This window comes from Aspergillus pseudodeflectus (genome assembly GCF_044049435.1).
Source record: "Aspergillus pseudodeflectus strain CBS 756.74 chromosome Unknown BJX68scaffold_17, whole genome shotgun sequence".
Taxonomy (NCBI): domain Eukaryota; kingdom Fungi; phylum Ascomycota; class Eurotiomycetes; order Eurotiales; family Aspergillaceae; genus Aspergillus; species Aspergillus pseudodeflectus.
The window spans coordinates 103,833-129,123 of NW_027263793.1; the positions used below are offsets into that span (position 1 = coordinate 103,833).

At 52.4% G+C, this 25,291-nt stretch overlaps 14 protein-coding genes across 14 annotated transcripts; 4 read left to right on the forward strand and 10 right to left on the reverse strand.

Annotated features, from left to right (window-relative positions):
- Positions 1–129: 129 nt before the first annotated feature.
- BJX68DRAFT_275158 (Zn(II)2Cys6 transcription factor) lies at positions 130–2,355 on the forward strand (the record flags this gene model as incomplete). Its single annotated transcript, XM_071047787.1, has 5 exons — positions 130–323; positions 382–1,259; positions 1,308–1,446; positions 1,521–1,581; positions 1,648–2,355. Exons 1-5 carry the CDS (start codon positions 157–159, stop codon positions 2,353–2,355), a joined length of 1,953 nt encoding a protein of 650 aa, XP_070899931.1. The 5' UTR covers positions 130–156.
- A 69-nt stretch (positions 2,356–2,424) lies between these two features.
- On the reverse strand, positions 2,425–4,086 carry BJX68DRAFT_265919 (amino acid permease/ SLC12A domain-containing protein; the record flags this gene model as incomplete). The annotated part of the gene is made up of 1 exon (XM_071045351.1): positions 2,425–4,086. One exon carries the CDS (start codon positions 4,084–4,086, stop codon positions 2,425–2,427), a length of 1,662 nt encoding a protein of 553 aa, XP_070899932.1.
- A 412-nt stretch (positions 4,087–4,498) lies between these two features.
- BJX68DRAFT_275160 (Alpha/Beta hydrolase protein) lies at positions 4,499–5,568 on the forward strand (the record flags this gene model as incomplete). The annotated part of the gene is made up of 2 exons (XM_071047788.1): positions 4,499–5,005; positions 5,114–5,568. The coding sequence occupies 2 exons, from the start codon at positions 4,499–4,501 to the stop codon at positions 5,507–5,509; spliced, it is 903 nt and encodes a 300-aa protein (XP_070899933.1). The 3' UTR covers positions 5,510–5,568.
- Positions 5,569–5,583: 15 nt separating this feature from the next.
- BJX68DRAFT_275162 (putative amidase) lies at positions 5,584–7,403 on the reverse strand (the record flags this gene model as incomplete). Its single annotated transcript, XM_071047789.1, has 2 exons — positions 5,584–7,318; positions 7,372–7,403. The coding sequence occupies 2 exons, from the start codon at positions 7,401–7,403 to the stop codon at positions 5,584–5,586; spliced, it is 1,767 nt and encodes a 588-aa protein (XP_070899934.1).
- A 212-nt stretch (positions 7,404–7,615) lies between these two features.
- Positions 7,616–8,935, reverse strand: BJX68DRAFT_275163 (SDR family NAD(P)-dependent oxidoreductase; the record flags this gene model as incomplete). Its single annotated transcript, XM_071047790.1, has 5 exons — positions 8,661–8,935; positions 8,482–8,597; positions 7,941–8,419; positions 7,741–7,877; positions 7,616–7,684 (listed from the first exon to the last, which is right to left on the reverse strand). The coding sequence occupies exons 1-5, from the start codon at positions 8,757–8,759 to the stop codon at positions 7,616–7,618; spliced, it is 900 nt and encodes a 299-aa protein (XP_070899935.1). The 5' UTR covers positions 8,760–8,935.
- On the reverse strand, positions 8,936–11,004 carry BJX68DRAFT_65455 (cytochrome P450). The gene is made up of 3 exons (XM_071049562.1): positions 10,759–11,004; positions 9,558–10,710; positions 8,936–9,489 (listed from the first exon to the last, which is right to left on the reverse strand). Exons 1-3 carry the CDS (start codon positions 10,882–10,884, stop codon positions 9,113–9,115), a joined length of 1,656 nt encoding a protein of 551 aa, XP_070899936.1. The 5' UTR covers positions 10,885–11,004; the 3' UTR covers positions 8,936–9,112.
- A 1,411-nt stretch (positions 11,005–12,415) lies between these two features.
- On the reverse strand, positions 12,416–14,658 carry BJX68DRAFT_275165 (MFS transporter; the record flags this gene model as incomplete). The annotated part of the gene is made up of 7 exons (XM_071047791.1): positions 12,416–12,745; positions 12,829–12,990; positions 13,055–13,179; positions 13,243–13,998; positions 14,073–14,107; positions 14,163–14,235; positions 14,592–14,658. 7 exons carry the CDS (start codon positions 14,656–14,658, stop codon positions 12,416–12,418), a joined length of 1,548 nt encoding a protein of 515 aa, XP_070899937.1.
- A 263-nt stretch (positions 14,659–14,921) lies between these two features.
- On the forward strand, positions 14,922–16,467 carry BJX68DRAFT_275166 (uncharacterized protein; the record flags this gene model as incomplete). The annotated part of the gene is made up of 4 exons (XM_071047792.1): positions 14,922–15,005; positions 15,062–15,534; positions 15,603–15,705; positions 15,763–16,467. 4 exons carry the CDS (start codon positions 14,925–14,927, stop codon positions 16,465–16,467), a joined length of 1,362 nt encoding a protein of 453 aa, XP_070899938.1.
- A 116-nt stretch (positions 16,468–16,583) lies between these two features.
- On the reverse strand, positions 16,584–17,652 carry BJX68DRAFT_254703 (ketopantoate reductase family protein; the record flags this gene model as incomplete). Its single annotated transcript, XM_071042919.1, has 2 exons — positions 16,584–17,371; positions 17,457–17,652. The coding sequence occupies 2 exons, from the start codon at positions 17,650–17,652 to the stop codon at positions 16,584–16,586; spliced, it is 984 nt and encodes a 327-aa protein (XP_070899939.1).
- Positions 17,653–18,172: 520 nt separating this feature from the next.
- BJX68DRAFT_254704 (class II aldolase/adducin N-terminal) lies at positions 18,173–19,068 on the forward strand (the record flags this gene model as incomplete). The annotated part of the gene is made up of 2 exons (XM_071042920.1): positions 18,173–18,481; positions 18,547–19,068. The coding sequence occupies 2 exons, from the start codon at positions 18,173–18,175 to the stop codon at positions 19,066–19,068; spliced, it is 831 nt and encodes a 276-aa protein (XP_070899940.1).
- Positions 19,069–19,179: 111 nt separating this feature from the next.
- On the reverse strand, positions 19,180–20,399 carry BJX68DRAFT_265928 (putative malic acid transport protein; the record flags this gene model as incomplete). The annotated part of the gene is made up of 2 exons (XM_071045352.1): positions 19,180–19,383; positions 19,428–20,399. The coding sequence occupies 2 exons, from the start codon at positions 20,397–20,399 to the stop codon at positions 19,180–19,182; spliced, it is 1,176 nt and encodes a 391-aa protein (XP_070899941.1).
- A 177-nt stretch (positions 20,400–20,576) lies between these two features.
- Positions 20,577–21,029, reverse strand: BJX68DRAFT_265929 (GFA family protein; the record flags this gene model as incomplete). The annotated part of the gene is made up of 1 exon (XM_071045353.1): positions 20,577–21,029. The coding sequence occupies one exon, from the start codon at positions 21,027–21,029 to the stop codon at positions 20,577–20,579; it is 453 nt and encodes a 150-aa protein (XP_070899942.1).
- A 566-nt stretch (positions 21,030–21,595) lies between these two features.
- On the reverse strand, positions 21,596–22,073 carry BJX68DRAFT_265930 (GFA family protein; the record flags this gene model as incomplete). The annotated part of the gene is made up of 2 exons (XM_071045354.1): positions 21,596–21,943; positions 22,008–22,073. 2 exons carry the CDS (start codon positions 22,071–22,073, stop codon positions 21,596–21,598), a joined length of 414 nt encoding a protein of 137 aa, XP_070899943.1.
- Positions 22,074–22,779: 706 nt separating this feature from the next.
- Positions 22,780–24,818, reverse strand: BJX68DRAFT_65472 (inorganic phosphate transporter). Its single transcript, XM_071049563.1, has 5 exons — positions 24,661–24,818; positions 24,086–24,604; positions 23,313–24,039; positions 23,095–23,266; positions 22,780–23,038 (listed from the first exon to the last, which is right to left on the reverse strand). Exons 1-5 carry the CDS (start codon positions 24,734–24,736, stop codon positions 22,862–22,864), a joined length of 1,671 nt encoding a protein of 556 aa, XP_070899944.1. The 5' UTR covers positions 24,737–24,818; the 3' UTR covers positions 22,780–22,861.
- Positions 24,819–25,291: the final 473 nt, after the last annotated feature.

The following is a 25,291-nucleotide window of genomic DNA, read 5'->3' on the forward strand; positions in this document are numbered from 1 at the left end:
GCTTGATGGGCAGACGGGCTGGCCAATGAACCTGCGCTGATTAGCGCCAGACTAAACCGACTTAGTGAGCAGCCTAGTTATCTTACTCCACCTGATAAGAGGCCGTCCTTCCTTCACCCAAGTCCTTCTAGTCCTCATCCCTCAAGCTGCACTCCGATGACATCCGATCTAGATACCGCTCGCGCACGAGCGTCGTGTTCAAGGTGCCACAGGAGAAAGAAAAGATGCGACAGAACCCTGCCCAAATGCAACACGTGCCACTCGGCTGGAGTAAGATGCAGCTTCCAAGACGATGAGGGCCAAACGGCCTCCTACCCGGTAGCGTATGTACTCGATGCTGCAACAGCAAGTAGGGATTGGATCACCCTCTGACCTCGATAGATACATCCAAAGCATGAAAGCACGAATCCGAGAGCTCGAAGAGGCCGCTATGACATCTGAGGCACCGCTTCCTCCAGGAGAGCCCCTCGAAGAAGAAATCAATTTCAACGACTTCCAAGTAGGAGACGCTCTTGGAGGAGATACAGTCGCCGAGAACAACGCTAGGCCATGTCTACCGGGCTCCACGCTGGCACAACTACCGACCTTCTCCGAAGAGCTCAAAAACCTCTCTTTAGAGGCCACCGCCGAACGGCATCTAGGCTGGACATCGGGTGTCTCTTTTGCAAAACTAACCCAGACGGTGCTCCGGCGCTTGACCCCCGACAAGGCCGACTTGATATTCATGAGCAACCAGGAGAACACTGGCGGAGCATCTTTCTTTAACTTAACTTCCCCGTCGGATATCTTCAACGACTCGATCTTCCAGAGCCTAAGCGAGTCCATCTCCATCCACCCGCTGCTATTCGGGGATCTCTTTCTCGAGAATATTACAGGGCCCGGTAGCAGCGGAGAGAATCTGGCGTGGCCGAGTGACGAGGCCCATGTTCAGCGTTTGGTAGATTTCTATTTCGCCCACTCTCATACTCTATACCCCTTTGTTAAGAGGTCCGAGGTCATACAGACCCTTAATCGGATCAAGGGAAATCCGCAGCGGCTAGGAGAGCAGTCACCGCTCGAGATCTTCAGGGTATGGATGGTTCTTGCGATTGGGTCTACATCCCTTTCGTCCGTATCTTTAACCGAAGAATCAGAGTCAAGAACTTACTACAGCAAGGCTCTGCAGTACTCGGAGCTCGCTCTGGGTAACGGTGACATGTCTGCACTTGAAGTGATTATGCTTCAGGTCTCGTATTCGTTTTTCAACCAGCTGGGACCGAGTAAGTATAGCAGATCTCCATCATCCCTGCAGTTTCTGATATTAGCAGATACGTGGTTCCTTGTGGGAATTGCGGCGCGATTAGCCCTCGGTATGGGACTGCATACCAGCTCAACGTATGATAACCTGCCTGTGGATGTGCAGGAGACGTACAAGCGGGTTTTCTTCTCGATTTACATGATGGATCGGTACGTCCTCTTTTCTTCACCTGACCTCTAAGTCCCGTCAGCACACCTCAATATGTTAACATCGTCCCGCTTAGTGTGGTGTCTGTCGCATTAGGCCGCCCCTTTGCTCTCCATGATGACGATATAGACGTAACGGTGAGATAGATCCTGATAATAGACCACATAGTATATGGCACTGCTGATAACCCATTCATATAATAGCCCTTTGCCCCGGCTGATGAGGAAACAATCAAGCCAACCAGCATCCCTCCCACAAACCCTCTCCACCCCCCTCTAATGTCCGTGCCCCTCCACATCCTCTCGCTCCGACGGATCGCCAGCAAAATCTCGCATAGTCTCTACCGAGCCCGGAAAACCACCCCACTCCCCACTGAGTCCGAGCGCCGCGAAATAATCCACTCCCTTCACGAAGAGCTCGTCACCTGGCGCCGTACCATGCCCTTCCCCCTCCCTGACATCCATCCCTCCGTCCCGCACCTAAACACAATCTGGTACGACTTCAACTACTACACGCACCTGGCCATGATCTACCGCCCGTCTCCCATGTCGCCAACCCTGGACCTGGAAGGAATCAAGATCCTGCAGACGGCCGCGTCCATGTCGGTTCGACAGGCATTCAGCATGCACCAGCAGCAGCGGTTCGCGTATAACTGGCTGAATTTCCTAGCGCTGTTTACGGCGACGATCTCGCTGATTTATGCAATAACGGCGCAACCGGAGGGGTTGGCGGTTATGCTTGGAAAAAAGGAGACGAGGGCGATCGAGGACTTGGAATTGGCGTTGCAGCTTTTCGGGACGTTTGGGGTGAAGTTTTCTGCGGCCGACAGGATTGGCGGGATGGTGGGGGAGGTTTGTAGGAGGTATAGGGCTATAAGGGATGAGGTGGAGGGAGGGAGTGGGGAGTGGTGATATGGAAATGCTATACCCAGGGTAGTGTACGTAGTGGGATGACTTCAATGGTGGTTGATATGTTGGGTACTAAGTCTTGCTCAATACATTTCGCACGCGGCGCAGCCAAGACCGCGCACCTTCAACATCCTCTCGGTCTCCACATCCACCCTCCTCACCCTCTTCCTCCAGCTGGACCCGGAAATCCACAAGCTCCGACTGCACAGCCCAAGGCTCCCTCCAGTGCACAACCCGATGCCCAAGATATACTCCCACAAAAACTGGCAGGCCAATATACGACGGCAGAAACCTCTCGAGCGACCATTGGCCGGGAAAGAAGACCGTAAACCCATTCAGCAAAGTCAGAAAACCAAAGACGAAAATCGTAAGCCACGAGGCATACGGCTGCATCCACGATCTCTGCTCGAGCTCTACCCTGGGCACGCCTTGCACGTCGCAAGCGCGCCGGAATCGCAGATAGATAACCGAGCAGCAGACCCAGGATAGGAATGCGCCTGTGTTCACCAGTTCCAGCAGCCAGTTGAGGACGTTGCTTGAGGAGGCGCTGGTGCTCATATAAGCGAGAAGGGATGTCGAGGCTGTCGTTGCCACCGCGTATATCGGGACGCCCTTGGAGGTGCACCGCTTGAATATGGCTGGGGCGCTGCCTTCTAGCGCCATCGTGTAGAGGCCACGGCTAGCGAGGTAGAGGAATGCGTTCCCCGCTGAGAATGCGGAGACGAGGGCTACGGCGTTGATGACGCTGTCGAGGCCGTGGATACCGGCGATTTGAATACCGGCGACCCAGGGGGAAGAGGAGGCGTCTGAGCCGCCAGATGTAAGAGAGGACAGACTTGAGGGGCATATTACAGAGACACCCAGAGTGCTTCCGACGAAGAAGACGATTAGTCGGTACAGGAAATGTCGCTTGACCTTTGGGATATTCTTTCTTGGGGACTTGATCTCCCCGGCTGTTCCGACGACCATTTCCGGTGTGAAGGTGAAGGGGAGCGCGCTGCTTATCATGGTCGCGATTACGGCAATAAGCCGCCCCTTGTCTCCATCGAGGATGAGGGTCTTTGTTGCGCCGGGGTCTTTCCAGTAGTGGAATCCTAGTCTTTCATGGCTCGGCCCGCCACCCCAGAATAGGATAAATGATAGGAGCAACAGGCCGACGATAGTAAGGAGTTTTACGCCCGCGAAGACAAACTCGGCTTCGCCATAGAAACGCACTGGGAGCACGTTCAGAGTAACAAGTAGCACCAGAAGGATACTGATCCATACTGCATTGTTTACCCCAGGATTCCAGTAGTCGATAATCAGCGCCGTTGCTACAAGCTCGAACGGCACTAGTAGGGAGAAAGAGTAGATGTATAGCAGACTCATCGCGAATCCGAGGCTCCGGGACACGAAGCGTGTGCCGTAGTGGCTCATCGAACCGCCTCGGACCGGGAGGTAGGTGGCGTACTCGGTGATACCGGTGAGGATAGAGTAGACGAAGATGCTTAAGAGGACATAGCTGCTGACAAGAAAGGCCGGCCCGCCGGTGGCGAGCGTTTTGCCTGTAGTGATGAAGAGTCCTGTTCCGACGGTTCCGCCCCAGGCTATGAAGATTGCGTGCCGGGATGTGAGGGCTCGTTGGGTGGATTGCTGCTGGGTGGCATCGCCTAGGGCGATTGAGTCGCCCTCCTGTGCAGGACGGACATGGGGTGTTTTGGTCTCGTCTTCGACTGGTGGTGCTAGCTGGGCCATCTTCTCACCCCAGAAGACTTTCTGATATAAGGAGAAAGATGGGGAAGACAATACCTTGCGCTGCCGGAGACATACTCGGCCTGTATTTATACTCTTAGTGCTAACTACGGCTTTGTCGCGTGGGCCTTTTGGATTACGATGACTAGTAGATGAAAGACAATAATATTGATTCAAGCTTATATTTGGAGCGGGCCGGGCTTATTACTCCCCCTCGACGAGCGATAAGCATGCGTGCGGCCAACCCGATCCTGATACAAGCAGCCAGTGATAAGGCGTCTCTAACCCCCGGATAAAGTCGGCCTTTCCGACACGCACGCGCACATGCCTGGCTCAACGACGGCCAATAACTGATAAGGTTATCCGCCAAACAACCCCGAGAATCCGGCAGGAAGGAGCACCCATAACAGCAGCAATGCAATATTATCACATCGATGACTTCAAGTTCCAGGATGGTTCCCCGCCCTCCGCAGTCAAACTCGCCTACCTCGACCTTAATCCCACAGCCCTCAAAACAGCGTTGATGATAACCTGCTTCAGGGGTCGCCTTGACTCAACCCTAACATTCGCCCATGGCGCCTTGCAAGACTACCGGATCGTCGTGGTAGCGCTGTTCGGAAATGGCGAATCCTCAAGCCCCTCGAACATGTCGGACCCCCCGCGCTCGTTCGACTATCGCGACTGCCTCCGCGCCCAGCACGCCCTGTTAACCCAGCATCTGGGAATCCACGAGATTGATGTTGTCGTCGGATTCTCTATGGGCGGACAGTGCGCTTACTACTGGACGTTGATGTACCCGACCATGATCCGTAACGCGGTTATTATCTGCTCCTCGGCGCGGACCAGTCGACATAATTACCAGTTCCTCGAGGGCCCCAAGGCGGCACTTCAATACGCCGAGGACTACCAAGCTCGACAGCATGTCTGAGCTTCGTCCGCAGATTCACCCCATTCGAGCAGTGTGCACGGCGGCCTCCGAGCCTTCGGAAAAGCCTACTCTGCCTGGCTTACAAGTCCCGCCTGGTTTGAGGAGGAGATGTACAAATCGCTCGGGTACGAGACGTTGAGTGTCTGGGACGAAGTCGTCGCTGGCACGAGCTACTACAGTTGGGATCCCGATGACCTGTTGGCTAAACTAAGTATGTGGCAGAGGGGTGATGTGACTTCGGTTTTGCAGACGGAGACAGGTACTACTAGTGCAACATTAAGCGACGCGCTTTCGAAGATCAGGGCTAGGGTTTTGCTCATGCCCTCTCGATCCGACCAGTATTTCCGCTGGCAGGCGGCTGAGAAGGAGGCTCGTTGTATACCAAATGTGACGTTTAGAGTAATAGACTCTGACTGGGGACACCTTGCTGGGATTGGGGTCAATCGGGTAGATAAGGACTGGATGGATTACGAGATTGCGATATTTCTTTCTATCTAGTCTGCTGCGAAAGGAAATATGCCGGATAGGATCAACTTGTCAAAAGTCCGCTATACTCGCGCCCGAGAGACTGTCTATGCCAGAGGTGTCTCACCACCCTCAACCAGCTCCCGACCCCGTTCAAACAACGCCGCGGCCATCATAACCCGTTCATCCTCCCACCTACGCCCAACGATCTGCATACCTATCGGCAAAGAAACGTCTGGCCGACGCGGTTCCGAATAGCCACACGGGACACTCAAACCCGGGTGCCCCGTGATATTGAAAGGACAGGTATTGCTCATGAGCCCAACAGCGACTCTAAGCCTATCTAGAATCGAGGGCTCTTCGCCGTCCTTCAGGCCCACGCTAGGAGGATGCGGCATCGCCACAGTAGGTGCGCATGGCGTAACAAGAATATCCACCTCTTCTAGCGCCTTGTCGTACGCGGCTCGCAGCTCAAAAGCCTTTCGATGAGCCTTGGCTTCCAGTCCTGGCGCGCAGTAACCGAAGCTCTTAGCAAGTAGCTCGCTGAACATGATGTTTACCACGGCTGGGTTGTTGGCTGTAAGCGTTTCGAATGCAGTCTGGGACAACGGCCATTGAATCCTTGTATGCGGCGGTAGGTACGAGAGGTGACCGGAGGGGTTCCCTTGAACGAGATGCGATGACATGGATGGGCGGGTTGCTGCTGTCCAGATTATTGGACCTTCCAGGTGCATTGGGACGGATATCTCCGTGACTGCAGCTCCGGTTGCCTCGAAGAAGGTTTTTGCTGCTTCGTATACCGTCTCCTTCACCTCGTTGGAAATACCAGGAACGGAAAATGACTCCGTTAACAAACCAACCCGGAAGTTGTCTCCTGGCCTTTTTGCTTCCAGAATCGCCTCTCGGTTCTCTCGCAGATTATGCAGATAGGGCTTCACTTGGCTTCTTATGGGGCTCTCAGGCGACATCCGCGGATCCAAGCCATCATAGCCGGCCATAGCCTCTAACAACGCAGCAATATCTTCAAGGTTAGTTGCAAGAGGGCCAATATGGTCAATCATAGGCGACATAGACGCTGCACCGGTATAAGGAACTAGACCGAACGTCGGTTTGAGCCCATAGATGCCATTATACGAGGCTGGGATACGGACCGAGCCGGCTTGGTCACTGCCAATCGCAAGCTCGACCGTGTCGCCCCGGTTCATTCCTTCCGTTGCTGCTGTTGGGGTTGTTGTTGAAGCCAGGCCGTGCGCCGCGACAAGCACAGCAGAGCCACTACTACTTCCGCCTGCCGTATACCCGTGCAGCCGAGGGTTATGCACTGGCCCCGTCGCCGAGGTGAATGATAAGGGGGACGCGCAGAAACTCTCGCAGGTTGAGGTTCCTTTGATTATGCCGCCGGCGTTGAGAATACGCGAGACCACTGTCGCGTCGACAGAGGAGATCCACAACTCACCATCATCGCCATCGGCGGGGAATAATGATTTCGGTATGCCAACTGTCGTTGGCAGTCCCGCGATGGAGATGTTATCTTTGATGGCTACTGTGCGGCCGTGAAGGAGGTTGTTTTCCGGGGATGAGGAGGCGATTTCACATTGGCGGCTCCAGGCATTGAATGGGTTACTATCCGGCTTTGGCGTCCGGTATGTGCGGGGTGTTGTTGTTGTTGAGGGAGTTGGTTGGAGTAGGGGAGGGGTGTAGTCTGGTGCCCTCTCGATATTCCACATGATTGCCTCAAAGGATCTCAAAATCGTGAGGTAGTCGTCGGCATCTTGACCATCCGGCAATGTGAAATTGAGGTTGGCTGCTAATGCATCTAGGTCCGTTCGATTTATCTTGGATCTTGGACATGTGTAAGCTCAGGTGCTGGAGTGGAAGTGTAGGATGGGACGCACCCTGAGCCATTGGAAAGTGAAACGATTGACATTGCGTCTGTTCCTGGCTAAACCCATGGATGAAAGATTACTATGCAGCGGGAGATTTCTAGTTATACTCTTTTTAAGTGGGGCCCGCTCCAGGAAGGAGTGTCGGCCTGTCCGACAATTCCAGTGGTTATCCTGGCATGCTCCTGATATCGTCTCCTTTTGTTTCCAATATGTAGGCAACAGATGACTACGACACTATTGTCTCCTCTCTATATCACTCTTGGCCATTGGCCAACAAGATTCGGCCACCGTCCACACAAAGATTGATGCCATCAACATACGCCTGTATACAAGTTAGATCAGACCCGAGACAGAAAAGAATAGATTCGCCCAACTCACCCCCGCACGACTGGCGAGGTATAATACCGTCCCCGCGATATCCTCCTCATTACCCGCCCTCTTCGCCGGAACCCGATCAAACAGGGAACTGAACATATTGCCTTCCTGGCCAACAGGATTCATGTTACTGGGAACAACTGCACGATCAAACCATAGTAAGTGAGTGCCACGTCCATCTTTGAGAGAACCGGCCAACTTACATCCCGGGTTAATTCCCACAACCCTAACATAGAACCGACTAAACTTCGCCGCCAACAACTTCACCAAATGGTCTGTTGCCGCCTTGCTCGTCGCATAGCTCGTCAGATCGACATTTGTAACGTTATGCATGCTCGCACACGAGCTGGTCATGATCACCACGCCACGACCTTCACTTCGGCCTTGTCGGCCATTGCCCAGGTCAAGTCGCGAAGCGGCCTCTAGCAAGGGCAGAAACGCGACTGAGAGGAAGTAGTGTGCCGTCGTGTTGATAGCGAATGTACTTGCCCAGTGCGAGTCTTGCGAGGACCACATTGATGCCTGCAGCTCGGACAGAGGCGCCTTCAGGACATCGCACGGGATTGGGGGGTCGCGTCTGATTCCGGCGTTGGAGACCAGGACGTCGACGCGGGTTTCTTGGGAGCTGATGGATGCGGCGAGGCTGGCGATCTCAGACTTGTTTGATACGTCGCAAGGGAGCCTGTTGCGGTTGTTAGCTTTATACGTAGGTATTTCCAAGCTTGGTGGTCTGGAGCAACTTGCCCTTGGGTTGATCCTCCGCTTTCCCGCCCAAGTTCGTTCAATGCAGCGACCCTCTCTTCAATGGCTGCCGATGGTAGATCGACGATATACACCTTTGCGCCGTTGAGCACCAGTCCCTGCGATAGCTACATCAACAGCGGGAACCATTTGGGGCGTCGTCCAACCCAAGATTAACCGACCTTGGCTATCATGAACCCTAGACCGCTACTGCCCCCCGTTACGACTGCCACGAAGCCGTTGACCGAAAACAGGTTCTGGGAATATAAAGATGACATCATTGCAGTAAACGTCAGTGAAATGGAGTCCTAGCTGTAGTACTCTTCCGGTAGCCTGTCCTCCTATTATGGACTTGAGCCAGTCGGACCTCCCGATACTTATCATTGGAGTAAGGACTTGTCGGGATGTCCGATGTCGGCATCAAACCCGTGCCCGCTCCTAGATAGCTTCGTCTCCGCTAGCTACCTTCTACGAAATCACACCCATGTCACCATGTCTCCTTCCTAGACACACGAGGCTTCGCCTGCAGTGACCGCTTATGCCTAAGTCTCTACGTGCACCTGCACCTGCGCATTTTCCATTTCCCATTTCCAGTTTCCCAGACCACAGATACTTCTAAGTCGGTGAAGCCATCCTAAACTTTATAAGAATTGCGTGTCCGCTCCTCAGCCAGATCCATGCATTCCGCCATCGCAGCCGGATCCCGAGGGATAAGTTTCACCTTGAACTCCCGGGGAATCGCGACAAGCGCCGTCTTGAATTGGTTGTACTCCACGTAATCCGTGTTAGGCGGCATCTCCTTACTCGCGACGATCTTGTACGAAGACAGAATCCTTACAAGAGCCGCGTACAGGAGACGCGAAGCGATAAATTGCCCTGAGCAAGAGCGGGCTCCGGTTCCAAAACTCAGATGTGGGAGGCCCTCGGTCTCGGACTCAGTTGGCGGGGTTAAGGACTTCAACCACCGCTCCGGGTTGAATTTGCCGCCGTCGGGGCCGAAGTGGTCGGTGTCTATGTGGCTTTGTCAGTTTCTGTTACGATAGCAGTTCATGGGACGGTGGGAGAGCGGGAGTAAGTACCGTGGTTTCCAGCTTGAGCATTGATCAGAATCATCGTCTTTGGTGGAATGATGGCGCCGTTCCAGTTAACCTCGGTGACGGTCTTCCTGGGAAGACTCATCGAACTGACGGTGTAGTATCGTCCAGCCTCCTTGACAATCGCATTGATGTAAGGGATCTTCTCTTCCTTGATACAAGTCGTCCACGCATCGCGGATATCCGGGTAATAACGCTTGATATCCTCATACGCACGCTCCTGCCAAATCTGGCCCTCCTCCGTGCAAAGCGATCCGATACACGAGGTCAGAGTTCCCGGGATCGTTTCAAATCCGCCAGACACTAGCGAGAGACAGATGGACGAAACCTCCACGCCGCTAAGCTTGCTCTCCTCGTCCTTGAGGATTGCACTTGAGATGCATGGCTTGTCCGTGCCCTCCTTGATCATCTCGCGCACTTTGTTCAGAAGTAGGTCAAGATAGGCGTCTCGGCGGTCGCGCAGCTCCTTGGAACGAGCATTCTTTTTGTTACTAGGGAAGTACCGCATGATGGGCACGTAGTCTTGAAGGTTCTCAGACGCGCTGCGGAGGAGGGATATCGCAGATCCAACATGGAGAATCTCACGGAGGAGTTCGTCGTAGACTGCATCCATGCGAATCCCATAGCACAGCGTTAGAGTCGTGTTCAGCGCATATCGCTGGATATACGGCCTTATATCAATCTCTACTTGACCGTTTTTACTATCCTCGCTCACACCCCGCACGATCGAGTAACTCTCAAGATCAAACATCGGATAATAGTTTCGCAGAGCAGGCCGCCCCAGCGCCGTCCCTGCGGCCTTGCGCTTCTTCCTACACGACTCGTCCCAGGGCGAGGACCCGATTGTGAACCCCTGCGTGCTGCTAATAACGCCGTGGAACGTGTAGAGCTTGGGTCGGTCGATGACGGCGTTCTGGTTTCCGAGGAGCATCTTCTTGCAGTCGTCGAAGGAGTTGACAACGACGGCTCGCGTGTTTCCGAGCTTGATCTGGAAGACCGAGTGCTTGTACTGGCGCCACCATTTCTCACAGCTGGTTGCGTGGTCCTCGCCGAGCTTTAGCAGGTGGCCGAATACGGGGACTGAGCCGGGGATTTCGGGGAGGCCTTTGATGTGTGGGATGTCGGTTGCGAAGAGGACCTATTCAGGTTCAACAGTAGCTCTTTGGGACAAGAGTGGAATACGTACATTGTACAGGAGATAGCTTAGTATCAATACCACCAGGGCAGTAGCAATTGGTCTGACCTGCTCATAACTCTGGAGCCGGTTCCATTGATATTCCAGCTTATCAAAGGGTATCGCTTTGACAGACATGGCTTCGGCTTCGGCTTGTGAGGATCGGAATGAGGTTGACAAGGAGAAGCCCACAAAGGAAGGCTTGGTAGGTCACTCGGCTGGATCGACGCTGCTTAAGTCTATGTAGCGGCAGATACTAAAACTGCGCTCTCCGCGGCTCCCTTCTGGTTATCGGCATACATCGATGTCGCTCGCAGCGGATTTGATAGTGGAACTGTCGGCCCTGTCGGCCCTACCGACAACCCCGCTCACTTAGGTATCAGTTATCGTTTACTCCGTAGGTACTGCTGTTAGCGGATGTACCGAAACTCCAAATCAGATAAGATATTGTACTCATCCATATTAGGATTCCGAGTGCAATCTCGTAGTTATCGCGGCGCTTGTTACAGCGGTTACTCCGTGGTTTCCCTACGATAAGCCAGTAGAGGGATTTTGCCACCACCTTTTGCCCAAATCAGGTGATTTGCTCCACCACGTCAACACTCTACAGGCGTGACCAAGAACGCTATCAAATTCCGCCAAACTGCATTGAAGCATGAGACGCGGAGGAAGACGCGTAAGAACTATAGGTTACTTACAACAAATCAGATCAAATTACTAATAGCTAGAGCGTGTCTTCGCAAGGTCAACAACCCCGCCCCCCACCTTTGCGCAGCTTCGGTGCACGCCAATTAGCCAATCTCTTTGGAAGGCACAGCGCACAATATCACTTGGTTCTTCAAGACGTGGCCTAAAAATGCCAAACTCCGAAATAATTGTCCACAACATGCTCCTAATGTTGAGCGAAAGACCCAGCAACCGCCGCCGAAACCGGTACTTCCACCGATTTACAGGACCTTAGATTGGTATTGCTTCTTATCTCTACAAGCTTCGCATCCAAGATACATTGCGCTAATGCGAAATATAGGCTGGACCAACGCTAGAGGGGCGACAGTGATATATCATTAACGTCATCAATAGTGTCCTGGTAGCTCTCTTCGCCATCATCGGTGATGGGCTGGCCCTATTCCGTGCATTTGACACCTACCACATGATATTTATAGCACATTACACGCCCCTAACGTGGGAAATTTGTAATAAGCGCCAACTTCCAGAAGTGAAGGATAAGAATGACTTATCTTCTCGAGAAGAGGCACAAGCCGATACAATTCTCGAAGCCGACGAACTCTCTAAAGAGGACGTGCATGAGTTTAGTGTGCTCAACGGTGTGCAATGGCTGGAATTACAGCACCATCAGACAAAGTTTGTGGAGTTACATAACTTCTACAAGCCGCATGAAACTCTGACTTACCATTTCCGCAACGCCTACTCATCGCTACTATGGTTATTTTAGACTGCCATTCACTTCTTCAGATCGCCACGAAGCGCGAGTGTTTAGGCCTTGCATTTACATCTATCAAATACTTACCTGTACAAGAGTAGTGCGCAGCCGTGTTCATAGGGCTGTTAGTATAGAGGTCTGAAGATGTGAATTGCTCATTAATGCTTTCTGATTCAGTTCCACTGCGGCCTGCTAAGAGTTTGTTGTTGTGGTTGTTGTTGCTCTGCTCTAGGCCGTTTGGTGCTCCTGCTGCGATTCCTCCAAAAACCGCCTTTGCTCCAAACTACTCTTCTTCAGATCAAGCCAGAAGAACATTATCCCAAAGCTCAACAGGCTCAATCCAAATAGAAAATAAAAGGGCATGGAAGCATTTCCAGAAGGCGTCGCATCAACAATCGCACTAGATACAAGAGGCCCAATGAAGGAGGATGTCTTTCCAATGATACTAAAAAGACTGAAGAAAAGAAATTCATATCCGCGCGGTGTCACCTCTGAGATCATGATTTGCGAATAGCTATACCACGGGCATATAAAGAAGCCGTAGACAGCTTGGTAGACCTGGTTCAAAGGAGTCAGAGTGAGGTTGATATTCTTGGCAGGAAGGCACAGGCAGACAGCGTGGACGCCCTTTAAGTACTTACCCATACTTCCCACAGATTGTGGAAGCCAAACTTGTTGGTCCAGATTCCTATCATGCCCCAACCGTCGAGCATCAGGATACTGAAGCCTACCACGTTGAACATCGTTTTCGTGCCAAGCTTATATCGTTGCTGGACGGCCCAGAAAATATAGATACCGACAGCCTGGCAGCACAGGGTCAGTAGGAGTAACGCGTAACACTTCCATATTCGTCTATCTGTAACGAACCTGCGTCGTAATACCCACAAGCAACAGATATGTCAGCTGTAGGGTATTGTATGCCACCAGGCTATTCTGCAATGTGGATATTAACGTGACAGTGGTGTTCAATGAATCGCCGAGTAGAAAGTAACCTTGACTCATTTCATTCATTAGTAGTGGTACGATGTCTCGAGGATAAGTAGGAGTTGCGGTACCGGCAAGATATAGTAAGCTCTGCTTCAATCTCCACACCTGGCGCATGGCAAAGTAGAGCTGCGATAGGCCCACCATGATGATGCTCCTATTGCCAGGGTCTGCGCCCGGCCGTCGCTTCTCAAGGAAAAACCATGGTAATGAGACAAGCAGCCAAACACCACTTGCAAAGGCTATAAGAATGCTCAAGCCCCAGTTGTTTTTTGCTGCGCTGGCGTTAATACCAACTGCAAACATAATGCCAACTATAACAGCAAGAATTATGATCTCTGCAAGTGACTGGATATAAAAGGCAGTGTTAGCAAGCTGGCTTCGCTTCATGGTATCAGCAAAGTCATAATCGTCACGTGAAAGAGTTCCGCGCATATAATCATCAGCCTTCTCTCTTATATCACGAGTATTGCGCGCGAGAGACGGGAATGCAGCACTCCAGAAGGTAAGTGTTGTCTGGTAAGCCACAAGGCCAATAATATACAGCCCGGCAGCTATCTGCCACTTGTCCTCTGTGTGGACGCCCAGCCAGGCAAAGCCCACGGCGTATGCAATAATGGAGAGGACAATTAGAATGTTTGGGCGCCAGGTCCCAATATCAGCAAAGCTTCCCATCACCAGGAACACCACGATTTGGATAGCAAAGGAGATTCCGTTGCACAGAAGGACTATGCTTTCCACAGAACGGAACTTGCCTGCGAAGACAAGGCCGCCAGCGCCGGCGGCTGCTTGGTCGAGGAGATTCTGGAAGGCTGTCGGAGCAAAGTCTATATTCAGGCCCAGTTAGGCAAAGGGCCGAAAGAAGCGGCACTTTCTTTTTTTTTTTTGCTTTTTGACTTACTGAATAGAGACAATCCATTGTTTCCAATGTAATAGCTATCGTGCGAGTAAGCGAGAGAGCCTTCTCTCAACGGTTGTGTACGAAGCGCACCTGTAATATGCCCATATTTCCCATTTTGTAGTGACGTACTCCTCGCTAAGTCGACCCAGTGCGATATCCCCCGCTTCCTCGCCCAAACTTAATTTCTTTTCGATGGGAGGTGCTGAATGTGGGGGTTTTTCTGCAGGGGGTGGGTGATTGTCCATAGCTGATGAGCAGTGCGATGGGTATTTTGCGGCTGATAGCAAAGATGAGCCAAAGCAGAGTGCATCCAAGTGGCAGCCACTCAATCATGATTGAAACGGTGAGAATTTATATCAACATAGTCACTACCGAGCAGGCGGGTCTTTATCTCTGGACTCATGCCATAAACCTCGACTGGCCAATCATCACCACCTGTGCTAGGCCGTCTCTCTTATCGGATGCGTGGGAGATAGCTGGAGATAAGATAGCTAATAATCTTCCCGGCGATACCCCCACAATTAACGACGACATAGGAGAGCCTGCTTTTGGACGATTCATTTTCCGCTGATACGATAAATCCCATCTCCAGAGTCCATACCAACGTCGGAGGGTCCGCTTCGATAACATACAGCAAGAGACTTTGGTGGTCAGAAATCAAGCCTTGAAGGATTGAAGGATTGGGTGGAGACCGTCCTAGCGTCGGGGGTCGCGTGGGGATGAATTTTCCCAAAGGGGCAATAGTCTAGCGAAGTCTCCAGGCCACACAAATGGTATAAAAAAAACCTCATCTACCGCAAACCGAAGCCGCGCTCCCGAAGCTGTTGTTGTGTCTCAGGCCCCAACCAGAATATGGATTCCTTGAGATCGCTTACAAGGTGGATTGGGCATTCTGCTCAGGACACCGACAAGGAAGAGAAGTTTGATCCCAGAGTATGTGCATCCTATTCTCTGCATATCCCCGAGCTCTTAATAGCTTATTAGGACAGGTGCATCTCTGTTATCTTCCACCGCAGAAGAAGATCAGCATGCAAGATTTGCTATTGCAGCCGAGTCCAACCGCATCTCCCATTGCAGGAACCACACCGTTCTCTTTGCTATCACCAAAGGGCGTAAGAGCCTATCGAAAGGCGCTGTTCCAGCAGGATATTATAGATCAATGCGCAAGCTCACCGTTTCCCGGGACTTTAGTGCTTCGTAATGCAGTCAAGCACTCCCAGTTTATCAAAGACTTCTGGACACACCCTGAAACAATGAGAATTGTTTCTGACGCATGCGGTGTGCCTTTGGAGATTGTCATGCCCACCGAGATTGCGCATACGAACATTCAGGTTGAGGGAGCCACGATATCAGAAATGACGAAAAATCTCAAGGTTGAGCCGTCGGTGGAACAACTTGATTTAACCCCCGAAGATCGAGCTTATGACCCTCTGAAAGATGAAAGCTCCATCATTCCCTGGCAGTATGTATCTATCTATCTATGCGGTTCATTGGTGCCTTCGAGGACTGTCATGGCTGATTTCGCGAAAGCTACGACTCTTATCCCTATGTCTGTGTTCTGATGCTGAGCGAGACACACGGTATGGTCGGAGGGGAAACTTATATCAAAAAAGGGAATGGCGAAGCTCAAAAGGCAAGCGCATCTATGAAGCCTAGCGTAAACAAGACGGACTGACCTGGTTGACTGCAGGTGGAGGGTCCCAAAATGGGGTATGCGGTGATGCTCCAAGGAGGCGAAGTCGAGCATCTGGCTGCTCGAGCCAAAGGGGTCAAAGAACGCATATCGACCATTACTTCGTACCGGTCAAAGGTTCCCAACGTGTACGACTCCAGCTACCTGTCCAATGTGCGGCCGTATGCGGACCTTGGTTCTCTATACCCTGAATGGGCACAATACCGGCTGCGAAAACTGAGAGACGAAATCACGGAATATCTCAGCAAGCTTGAGAGCCAACACGGCTCTTGTTTCCAACCTGAAGAGCTGCAGTCTATCATAGTACGGCAAATCGATTACATGCAACAGACCTCACGCCAAATGGTCCCCGTAGAGTATCGTGATCGAATCCTGAAGAAGTATAGCAAAGCAGTATACTACAACGTGTCGGGAATATGGAAAGCCGTTCAGTCTCTTCCTGAGTTTGAAAGCCTTGCATCTTCTGCCGACCAGAGGCGAGCCTGGATGCCGGAGAGTGCCTACTGGTTCGATCTCCAAACAACGATTGAGAGGATCCGTTTGGGCCAGCCACTGCAGAGCAATTTTGGATTTCGTCCCTGGACGGAGAGTAGGAAATACTATATGGGCGATGAGCTTCTACGGCAAGGCTTGAATGAGGTGTTCTTGGATTGGTTAGGGTTCTCAGGTCTCTGGGATCTTTACTCTGCCAGCATTAAATAAGCATATAATCATCTAGCCGGAATACTGTCTTTACTTCTTTGTTTGTTTTTACTTGATTAACCATGCGTAAGTTTTATTCACACACATTCTAGACGCCCCGACAACGCCCACCCTTGCTAAGACCCGCGAATTCCCGTCACCTTACACTGGATAAGTTTCAAGCAGCCGTATATCGCGCGCAAGAAAGGTGTTTCGCAGCCCAAGTCCTCCGCCAAGCGCAGGGGGTTGCCAACAATAGCCTCGATCTCCATAGGTCTTCCACGGTCCGCGTCAACCAGCATGCTTGGACGAAAGGCGATTTCCCGGGGCATCGAAGCAATCGACGTTTCCTGGATGTTGTCCGGGAGGGTGTATCCGCTCGCATGGGCAATCCTGACCACCTCATCCATCACTGGACGGATCATTGTCTCTACACCACCGGCGTCTATGACCGACGCCGAATCCAGGCCTGTTATCGCACAGACGCTGTTGAAAGACGCATTCCATACTAGCTTCTTCCAGCGCATCCACGCGATATCTGGGATAACAACGCAGGCGGCGCCACCGCCTTGGTATAAGGAAGCAAAGAGACCCGCGAGCTGGTCCTGCTGCTCTTGCCCAATGGCCCGGTTGTAGAATGGAGCGAGGTATAGGAGGTCGGGTTTGTCGTGTTGGATTGTGCCGCTCTCTAGTTGACGGGCACCAATCATGCTTACGCCGGAGAGGATGGTCGACTTGCCAAAGGCATCGACAAAGGGCTGTTCGTTGCCAATACCGTTTTGGATCAGGACGATTGTCGAGTCAAAGGCCATAACGACCGGGGCGATGAGCGTCGGGATTGAATAGATATCAGGCAGACTTTTCATTGCCACCACGACAAACTGGAAAGGCCCATGGCTCATGGCGTCCTTGATGGAGCGTGCAACTGTAAAAACAGACAATGGAAACAAACAGTCAGGCTTTGCAAAACTCACTGGGAAGACAGACGGGTATCATGACTTTTGACTTACTATGTGATGGACGCCAACCAGAGAGCGTTCCGTGATCGACACTATCGATCGTAAAGCCCTCCGTCTTCACTACTGCAAAGTTTGACCTCAACACAGCCGTCACGGTTGCGCGTCCGGATCTTTCGAGGGTGACGGCGGCCATGGTGCCAACGGCGCCGCAGCCCAGAAGCAACACATTGACTTCGGCGTCAGTCATTGGGGAATCACCGTTCAAACGATACTAACCTCAGCGTGAGTGAATGCGCTGCTAGGCTAGGCTCTTTTCTATGGCATCAGGTCTGCGGTCAATCCGACCTCGCTTTCGGCACTTGGCCTCTTGTATCGCCAGCCATGCAATTCTCCGTCATCCTGCCCTGCTAGTCCATACAGCTCGGCTGACAGGAAGCCTCTATGCTAGACCTCTCTGCAAGGAAAGAGCATGGACGACAATCCCAGCAAGGTTGTCGTATCAACCGTGTCGGGCAGTCCGACAATTTAATTTGGGGTCAGAGATCCAAGATCAGAACCCAGAGTTGGAGCAGGGAAACTATTACTCTTTTAGGTAATTCCACGCACTGGATTAATTATAGAATAATAATATACTTAGTGACCCGCCTATGTGGCAGGATCCATATTTGGTTCCCCCCGCCTCCCCCCCTTACCATATCGAAACAACAATGAGCCCTACTGCCATAACTGAGTCTGTCCCAAACAAGTCTCCTATTGTCGCCAAGGATATGCACCTGCCAGCCTCGGACGTGACACCCCTGGAGGCGACAGGCCATAACAACGTTGCTCTCCCAAGCATCCCGGAATTCGAGTCCTTTGAAGCCCACCGACAATGGCAACTGGAACATATGGTCAGCGCGTTCCATGTCTTCGCTCGGGAAGGATATGCAGAAGGAATTAGCGGTCACATCAGCGTTCGAGACCCCGAATTCGAAGATCGATTCTGGATCAACCCTCTTGCCGTGCATTTTGGTATGATGCGAGTGAGTGACTTGATCTGCATCGACATGAAGGGAAACGTTGTTGGCGGAAACACGGTAATCCTCCCCGCCCACCGAGGTGACATTGGTTTCATTTGCTTGCTGATACAGAGTGATATCAGTCTGTTCCGGCAAATGCCGCGGGGGTGTCCATCCACACAGCCTGCCATCTAGCCCGACCGGATGTTCATGCCATCTGCCATACTCACTCGCCGTATGGACGGGCCTGGTCTGCATTTGCACGCCCGCTGGAGATGCTTAACCAGGACGCATGCTATCTGTATAATGCACATTCCATATACGAGACCTTCGGCGGAATTGCCTTGTCGGCGGATGAAGGGAAACAAATCGCAGCAGCTCTGGGCCCCAACAACAAAGCCTGCATCTTACGAAACCATGGTCTCCTGACTGTTGGCAGCACTGTCGATGAGGCGGCATATCTCTTTATCTGCATGGAGCGGAGTTGCAAAGGGCAGCTGCTTGTTGAGGCAGCCGCAGCGAATGGAATTGCTAAGCGATATATTGAGGACAGGGAGGCAGCGTATACATTTCGCATGGCAAGTGACCCCCAAACACTCTATTGGGAATTCCAACCGCATCTGAAGTATGAAAGGTATTGTAGGGGAGATCACCCCGGGTATTGATTTGAAGCGTTGGTCCGGAAAAATGGACATCTGTACATATGAGAAAGACAGAACGACTCGTTTTCCCTATAGGAGACTAGTAGTCAATTAAGCGTTATATTATCCCTGATACTATACAGAATGCTCCTCTCCTTTTGGTACTCTCCACCCACGCTCAAGCCCAAACACCTTCCCTGTCACGATTCCCTTGATCGTGAACAAGTTGACCACTATTGCCAGAACGACCAGCATAAGGAGGAGAGCTGTTGACCAGACATCAAATGCCGGGGAATCCATCAGCTTCCCCAGCTGCACCGCTCCGTTCGTGTACACACCCTATCAACGTTAGCACTGACCTCGCTCCAGATCGAGTAGCATACCCAAGGGAAGATAAGCGACCACGCGCTCATGGAAAAGCTCATCCCTCTCAACCCACCAGACTGCACATACAGCGTATACACAATACTCAAAGTGGCAAGAAACCACCAGAATGTCCCAAAGCCCCATGCAAGCAGTCCAACAAACTCACTTACGGTGGCAATAGGCGAAGCCGCTTGCGCCGTGAGCAAGGTACCGCGATTATACTCGCCAAAGCTATTCTGCACTGCCAGTCCCAGGATCTGCAGGGCAAAGCTCGCTTGGCCAAAGGGTCCGCAGAGGATCATATCCTGGTACACCTTGTCGCGATTTGGATACTTCTGGTCGAAGTGGTGGTACATGATACAGGCATCGATGCAGATGGCCAGGGGCATCCCGGCGCCGACTTCCATGTACGAGACGATGATGGCGGGGACTTTGAGGCGTGCGCTCAGGGTGCTGTTCTGGGCGATGACGCCGCCGCCTGCTGCGGAGGTGAGGATGGCGATCACCGGGAGGAGGAAGGATGGTGGGATATGCTCGATTCCCTTGGGCTGCATTTTGAGCTGCAGGTATGGTACGCCGATGACGGCGGATATGGAGAGGAAGGTGGATATCCACCAGAGGACATATGCAGCCAGGTCTGCCCCACCGGTATACTGCAAAGCAATCATCTGAATAATTGAGGTGAAGGCAATGGGGACGCTCGATAAGCATGACGCCTCGACAACATTGCCTCGGATCTCCCGGCCGACATGTTTCGGATAGAGGATGATTCGAAGCAGGTATATCCCCAACGAGATTCCCAGAAGAACAATCGCATATATCCAGACTATCTTTGCGAGAATCTTCAGTGCCCCGAACTGGTAATGCAGCTGGTGCAGAATGACCGCGATGATGCTCGCCCCTTGCGGAACGAGGAACCACTGCGAGGAGAAATTCCACACGGCTAGAGAGATCGGCCGCGCAGGAGGGATGTCCGCTTCACTTGGCATCTTGTCAGTCATTCTAGGATTTAATTTAAGATTCTGTCTGCGAATTCCTATTTACAGCGTCTGCCAGGAACGTGGTTGTGATTGACGATGTAGTGATGTCATCCGCTTCTATTCTCCACAAAACTCCGACACCACACAGACAACACTATCGAGGTAAGATGGTAAGGCTGAAACTCCTCAAAGCCCCTCGGGAAGATAATACCGCATGCGCTCTGGAATCTCCATCTCCTGCGGTGCACTATCGCCAATGGTATACCACCTCGGCTTCCTGCTTACAAAAATATGCTCCTCAACCTCGGGCACTTCCATCGCCGACTCCTCTTCATTAATCGTCACAGCAACAAGTCCGACCTCATTGCTCTTGGCATGATACACCATTGAGACGGGTGCATGGCACGAGCCGCAGACGGTGCGGGTCGCGTGCTTGGATAGATTCAGCTCGACGAGGCCGTCCTTGCTGAGCCACTGGAAATGCTCGCGCTTGACGTTTGTGAAAGGGGCAAAGGGGGCGCCGTGCACGAGCCGGCACATGCGGCAGTAGCAGTAGCTGAGGCCGTAGATTGGGCCGGTGGTTTGGTACCGGATTTTGCCGCAGTAGCAGCCGCCGACGATGGGGGGTTTCGAGGTCATGGCGAGGTTGGACGGAATTCAGATGGAGATTTGGAAGACAGGCTATATCTGAACTTCTCTTCAAGGCTCGCACGGTGTGTTTTCAAGGGCTTGCTTTATAGTTGTGTCTAAGAGTCTGGGTTGAAGTGTGGGGATACGACCCTTCCCGCTTCATGACATCACTATACGACCCCGCCTTGTTGGAGCTCATCAGCTCGTATTTCGAGCCGAGTGACTCAATCATGCTTGGTAATTGTGAGATCACAGCCGATCACACAGGGGCTATCTCTGAGATTCAAAAAGAAGAACTGAACATTGGTCAATTCAAAAGCAAGCCAAGAGGACGATTACAAATCCAGGTTTGGCAGTCTGACAAATGGTCGATGTACAAGATCAGTTCATCCGAGAGACCTTATGAACGAAGCGATGACAATATTAGTACATGGGCTTTTCGAGGAACATACAGCTGAGGAACGCGTTCGTGGGGTCAGCATACACCACCGCCATTACCCTCACGCATCGCTGCACCCAGTGAAACTAGCGGAAATCAAGTGATATCGATCAGCAAATAGCCCATCACTCAACCATCAGGTAAACGCCTCCAGCTGCTTAGCCCCCTCAACAGGCCTCCACCACTTCGCCCGCTCACCAACGAAAAACTCCGCCTCAGGCGTCGCATTATCAAGCGCATTGGGCTCATCCAACGTCCCCGCAAGGAGAATTACCGCGTCTTGGAACTCCTGGCGGTCCGCAGTCTTGTACAGCGTCACGCCGCAGTAGCCGCAGAAGTGCAGTGTCAAGTGCATACCGGTTTCGTGCGTGTGGTTGTAAATCTTGGGTTTACCGGACGTGATACGGAAGTGGTCATGGGGGATGAGGAGGTTGACCGAAGAGCCACCGCTGAATTTCTGGCATGTTTTGCAGTGGCAGACGGCCTGGTCTCTTGTTAGTCTGAGGTTTGATACGGGGATAGGTCGGGGAGTGAGAGCTGGGGCATACCGTAGTGATGACGTCTCCCATGTACTGATAGTTGATGGCCTGGCACAGACAGGATCCCTTCGGCATTCTGGCTGACTGATGATTTTGTGCTTGTATGTTGAGTTGCTATGCGACAAGTACCTTGGCCGGGCTCAAGGCTTGCTAAATAGAAACAATGGTAGATCAGCTGCCCCGGGCCAGTTTACACATCCGGGTCAGATACCGAATCCGTCGAAGGGTTGACATTGTCTATGGTCAGGCAACCTGACTAGACGCGCCGTCTCGCAGGCGACTAAAACAGCCATCCAGCACTCACGGCGACCTCATGGCATCATCAAGTCTGGATCGAGATCATTTAGACGAACGTGATGGACATCCAATTGTCGGGAAAGTCTAGCCAGCGATAGATCTGTGGAACCGTGGATGCGAGAGCCGCAGACCAAAACTTAAGAACACCTGACCAAGCCATCGATACGGACACTACTCGTCCTGTGAATAAGTACCTCGTGTCTCGCTTCGGAGCTTGCGTATGATCCCCTTAGGCACGGCACGTCTGTTCTGTCAGAGCGGATGAACATAGGGCTTCTCTCTGCGAAGCCTGTCTATTCTCCCATGTAATGCTGTGGCCAGATAATCGAGAATGAGGGATCCGTTGCACCAAGAATGCACAAGCCGTGATGTCTTGTTCATCCTGGTAGGCGGGTCGAAGCATCTCGCGGTTGCGTTGGTCGACTCACAGTCCACGTCGCATCAGGGCAGGTCGTTGGCGCAGTGAGGTTAGGACGACGGGTCCGTATGTATGGCACATGCTCCTCGATCGCTATGGGAGGTGCTGTTCTCTCAGCTTTATGAATTAATCTAGACACGTATATTGTCTATGACCATCTCGGAGCGTTCAGGATCAACCCCATCAACATCCCAGATATAAGCGCCGTAATTGGGACTGTGATGACCCAGCCAAAGTAGATCCATCCTACCAGGCGCATGTTGATACATCGCCAGTCGCCGTTCGCCAGGCCGACGCCTATAGAAGCACCAGCTATGCACTGTGTCTACAAGCGATATACAATTAGTTCCCTATCCACGGCAGCAAGCAGGAGCGACGTACCGTTGATACGGGAAGGGTGAGCCGAGTCGCGAGCAAAATCGTCATGGCGCTGGCCAACTCCATACAAAAACCGCGCGATGGCGACATGAGTGTAAGACGATTTCCGAGGTTGCGCATGAGATGGTATCCGTAGGTCATCAGACCCAGCACGATGGCGCCTCCCCCGAAGCATCTGTCTTGTCAGCACCTATCACCTCTCAGACTGTCGGGATACATACAACACCCAGATTGGGACCGGTACTTCACTCTCCACTTTTCCACTCTGCCAGACAAGGTACGTTGTGGCAAAAGGAGAAATCGCATTGGCCACGTCGTTGGCACCATGGACGAAAGAAGCCGTTGCCGCTGTCAGGATCTGCAATGAACTATACATGTACTCGGCGCGGTTGTCGAATCGCGATGCCCGAGCATGCATGTCCTGGATGTCCCACGTCAAGATTGTCTGCCGCTGCTGGGCTTTGATCACATCTTGCTCGAGACCGTGGTAAATGATTCGCTGAATGCGCCACCATATGACGGGCCAGCTGTTCCACGGCCCCGTTGGCCGAGGCGGGACGCCATCAACTAATTCCCTTGTAGTCCCCTCCAGCCTTTCCGGATCATTGTAACCGTTCGCCGTTTGAATCGACTGTAGCAGATGTTCGGACGCGCGAAGACATTTTAATTCTTCCTGGGTAAGGTGACCGCGGTAGTAGTCTTTGATGTTGAGGCTTGTCCGACCAGGTGGTGGTGGGCTTGGTAGTGGACGATTGAGAAGATACGGGCCGCGCCAGATATCATACCATTTCAGTTGCCAGTCTTCGTTCATTACGCGACGCCAGAGGTACGGGAGGAGGAATAGGATTTCAAGAAGGGTGACGCCCGTTGCGACGGTGACCACAGCTACCGCAATCTGCCAGCCACTGAGCTCGACGTCCAGCTGTAATCCCTTCCAAACAATAAGCACTACGCTCGTCAGTAAGTTTCCAGAAGACGCAATGAGTTCACGTACTCGTCAACAGCCCGATGGTGATGAAAGTATAGATCGGAATTGAAAAGAGAGCCCTGTGCACGGCGTACTTGCTCGAGAGAACGAAATGCTTTGTGATCAGAAACAAGGTCGCTCCCAAAGCGCCCGCAATACCAGGAGCTATGGCCCAGGCCGCAAAGACCTGAGAAACCCCGTGCCACCCCCAGTGGATTTGGTGAATCCCGACCGAGGCCGTTCCGGCGCCGACGAGGCCGCCGATGATGGAATGGGTTGTACTGACGGGGAGGCCGAACCGGGTTGCGATGGTCAGAAAGGTCGAGGATCCGAAGATCGCACACATCATGGTAAGCATGAGCACGCTGGGTTGGGCGTCGTAGAGGTGCGGGTCGATGATCTTTTCTCGGACGGTTTCGGCAACCCTCGATCCCACCGCGACAGAACCTGAGAACTCCATGCAGGCGGCGATCAGCATCGCCTGCTTGAGCGTCAGGGAGCGCGAGGAGACCGAAGAGGCAAAAGAGTTGGCTACATCGTTGGCTCCTGCAAGGGATCAGCAAGTGTTTCAACATCGGGAAGCCGAGGCAGGCAGTCCGTACCTATATTCCAGGCGTCGAGGAACGCGAATATAGTGGTTACCGCAAAGATGTAGTCATATTGGTGGAGGACGGCCATAAGGCGCGTTAAGAGAAAGTGGTTGTGTCACTGGAAAGTCGGTCAGACCCAGGAGCAGGCAGGCTCGCTATCTCACCGGCAGGGGCATGGTCTGGAGCAGAGAGCTGGGATGGAGCAGCTCTGAATCGGGAGGCGACAGGGAAATCACTTTTAATAAGGGAGGCTCAGATGGATGCATGATGGGCAGATGAGGTGAGGAGTCTGCTCTCCCTGCTCGAAAGAGAGCGAGAGGAGGATTTCTTGTCGTGTTGACAGGCGGAAAAGCAGCGGCCACCAGCGCAGCCACGTGCCGCAACTAAGCTCTGGCAGTGGTTCCCGCAACGACTCATGCCGGGCTGGGCCTTGTCTTGGTCTGAGCACACGTGCAGCCCCAGCGCTGTCTGCACTGGAAGAACACACGCTTGGCCACTCTGTCCTGCCACCACCTGATAAGAGCTCTGAGCTATATCCTCAAATTAATCCCCAATCTAGATATATTGGCGATAGTGTTCGATCTCGACCTCACCATTCAGGGAATTTCAAGCTGGTTCCTGGAATTTAGATTGTTTGTGGATT

Bases quoted from the DNA above. Each gene is read 5' to 3' on its own strand.
- BJX68DRAFT_65472 (XM_071049563.1), bottom strand. From the start codon at position 24,736: ATGGCCGTCCTCCACCAATATGACTACATCTTTGCGGTAACCACTATA. The intron at 24,040-24,085 runs GTACGTGAACTC...TGACGAGCGTAG, and splicing joins CACCATCGGGCTGTTGACGA to TGCTTATTGTTTGGAAGGGA. The intron at 23,267-23,312 runs GTATGTATCCCG...CTGACAAGACAG, and splicing joins CCGGTCCCAATCTGGGTGTT to ATGCTTCGGGGGAGGCGCCA.
- BJX68DRAFT_65455 (XM_071049562.1), bottom strand. From the start codon at position 10,884: ATGTCTGTCAAAGCGATACCCTTTGATAAGCTGGAATATCAATGGAAC. The intron at 10,711-10,758 runs GTACGTATTCCA...GAACCTGAATAG, and splicing joins TAAGCTATCTCCTGTACAAT to GTCCTCTTCGCAACCGACAT. The intron at 9,490-9,557 runs GTACTTACTCCC...AAAGCCACATAG, and splicing joins TGCTCAAGCTGGAAACCACG to ACACCGACCACTTCGGCCCC.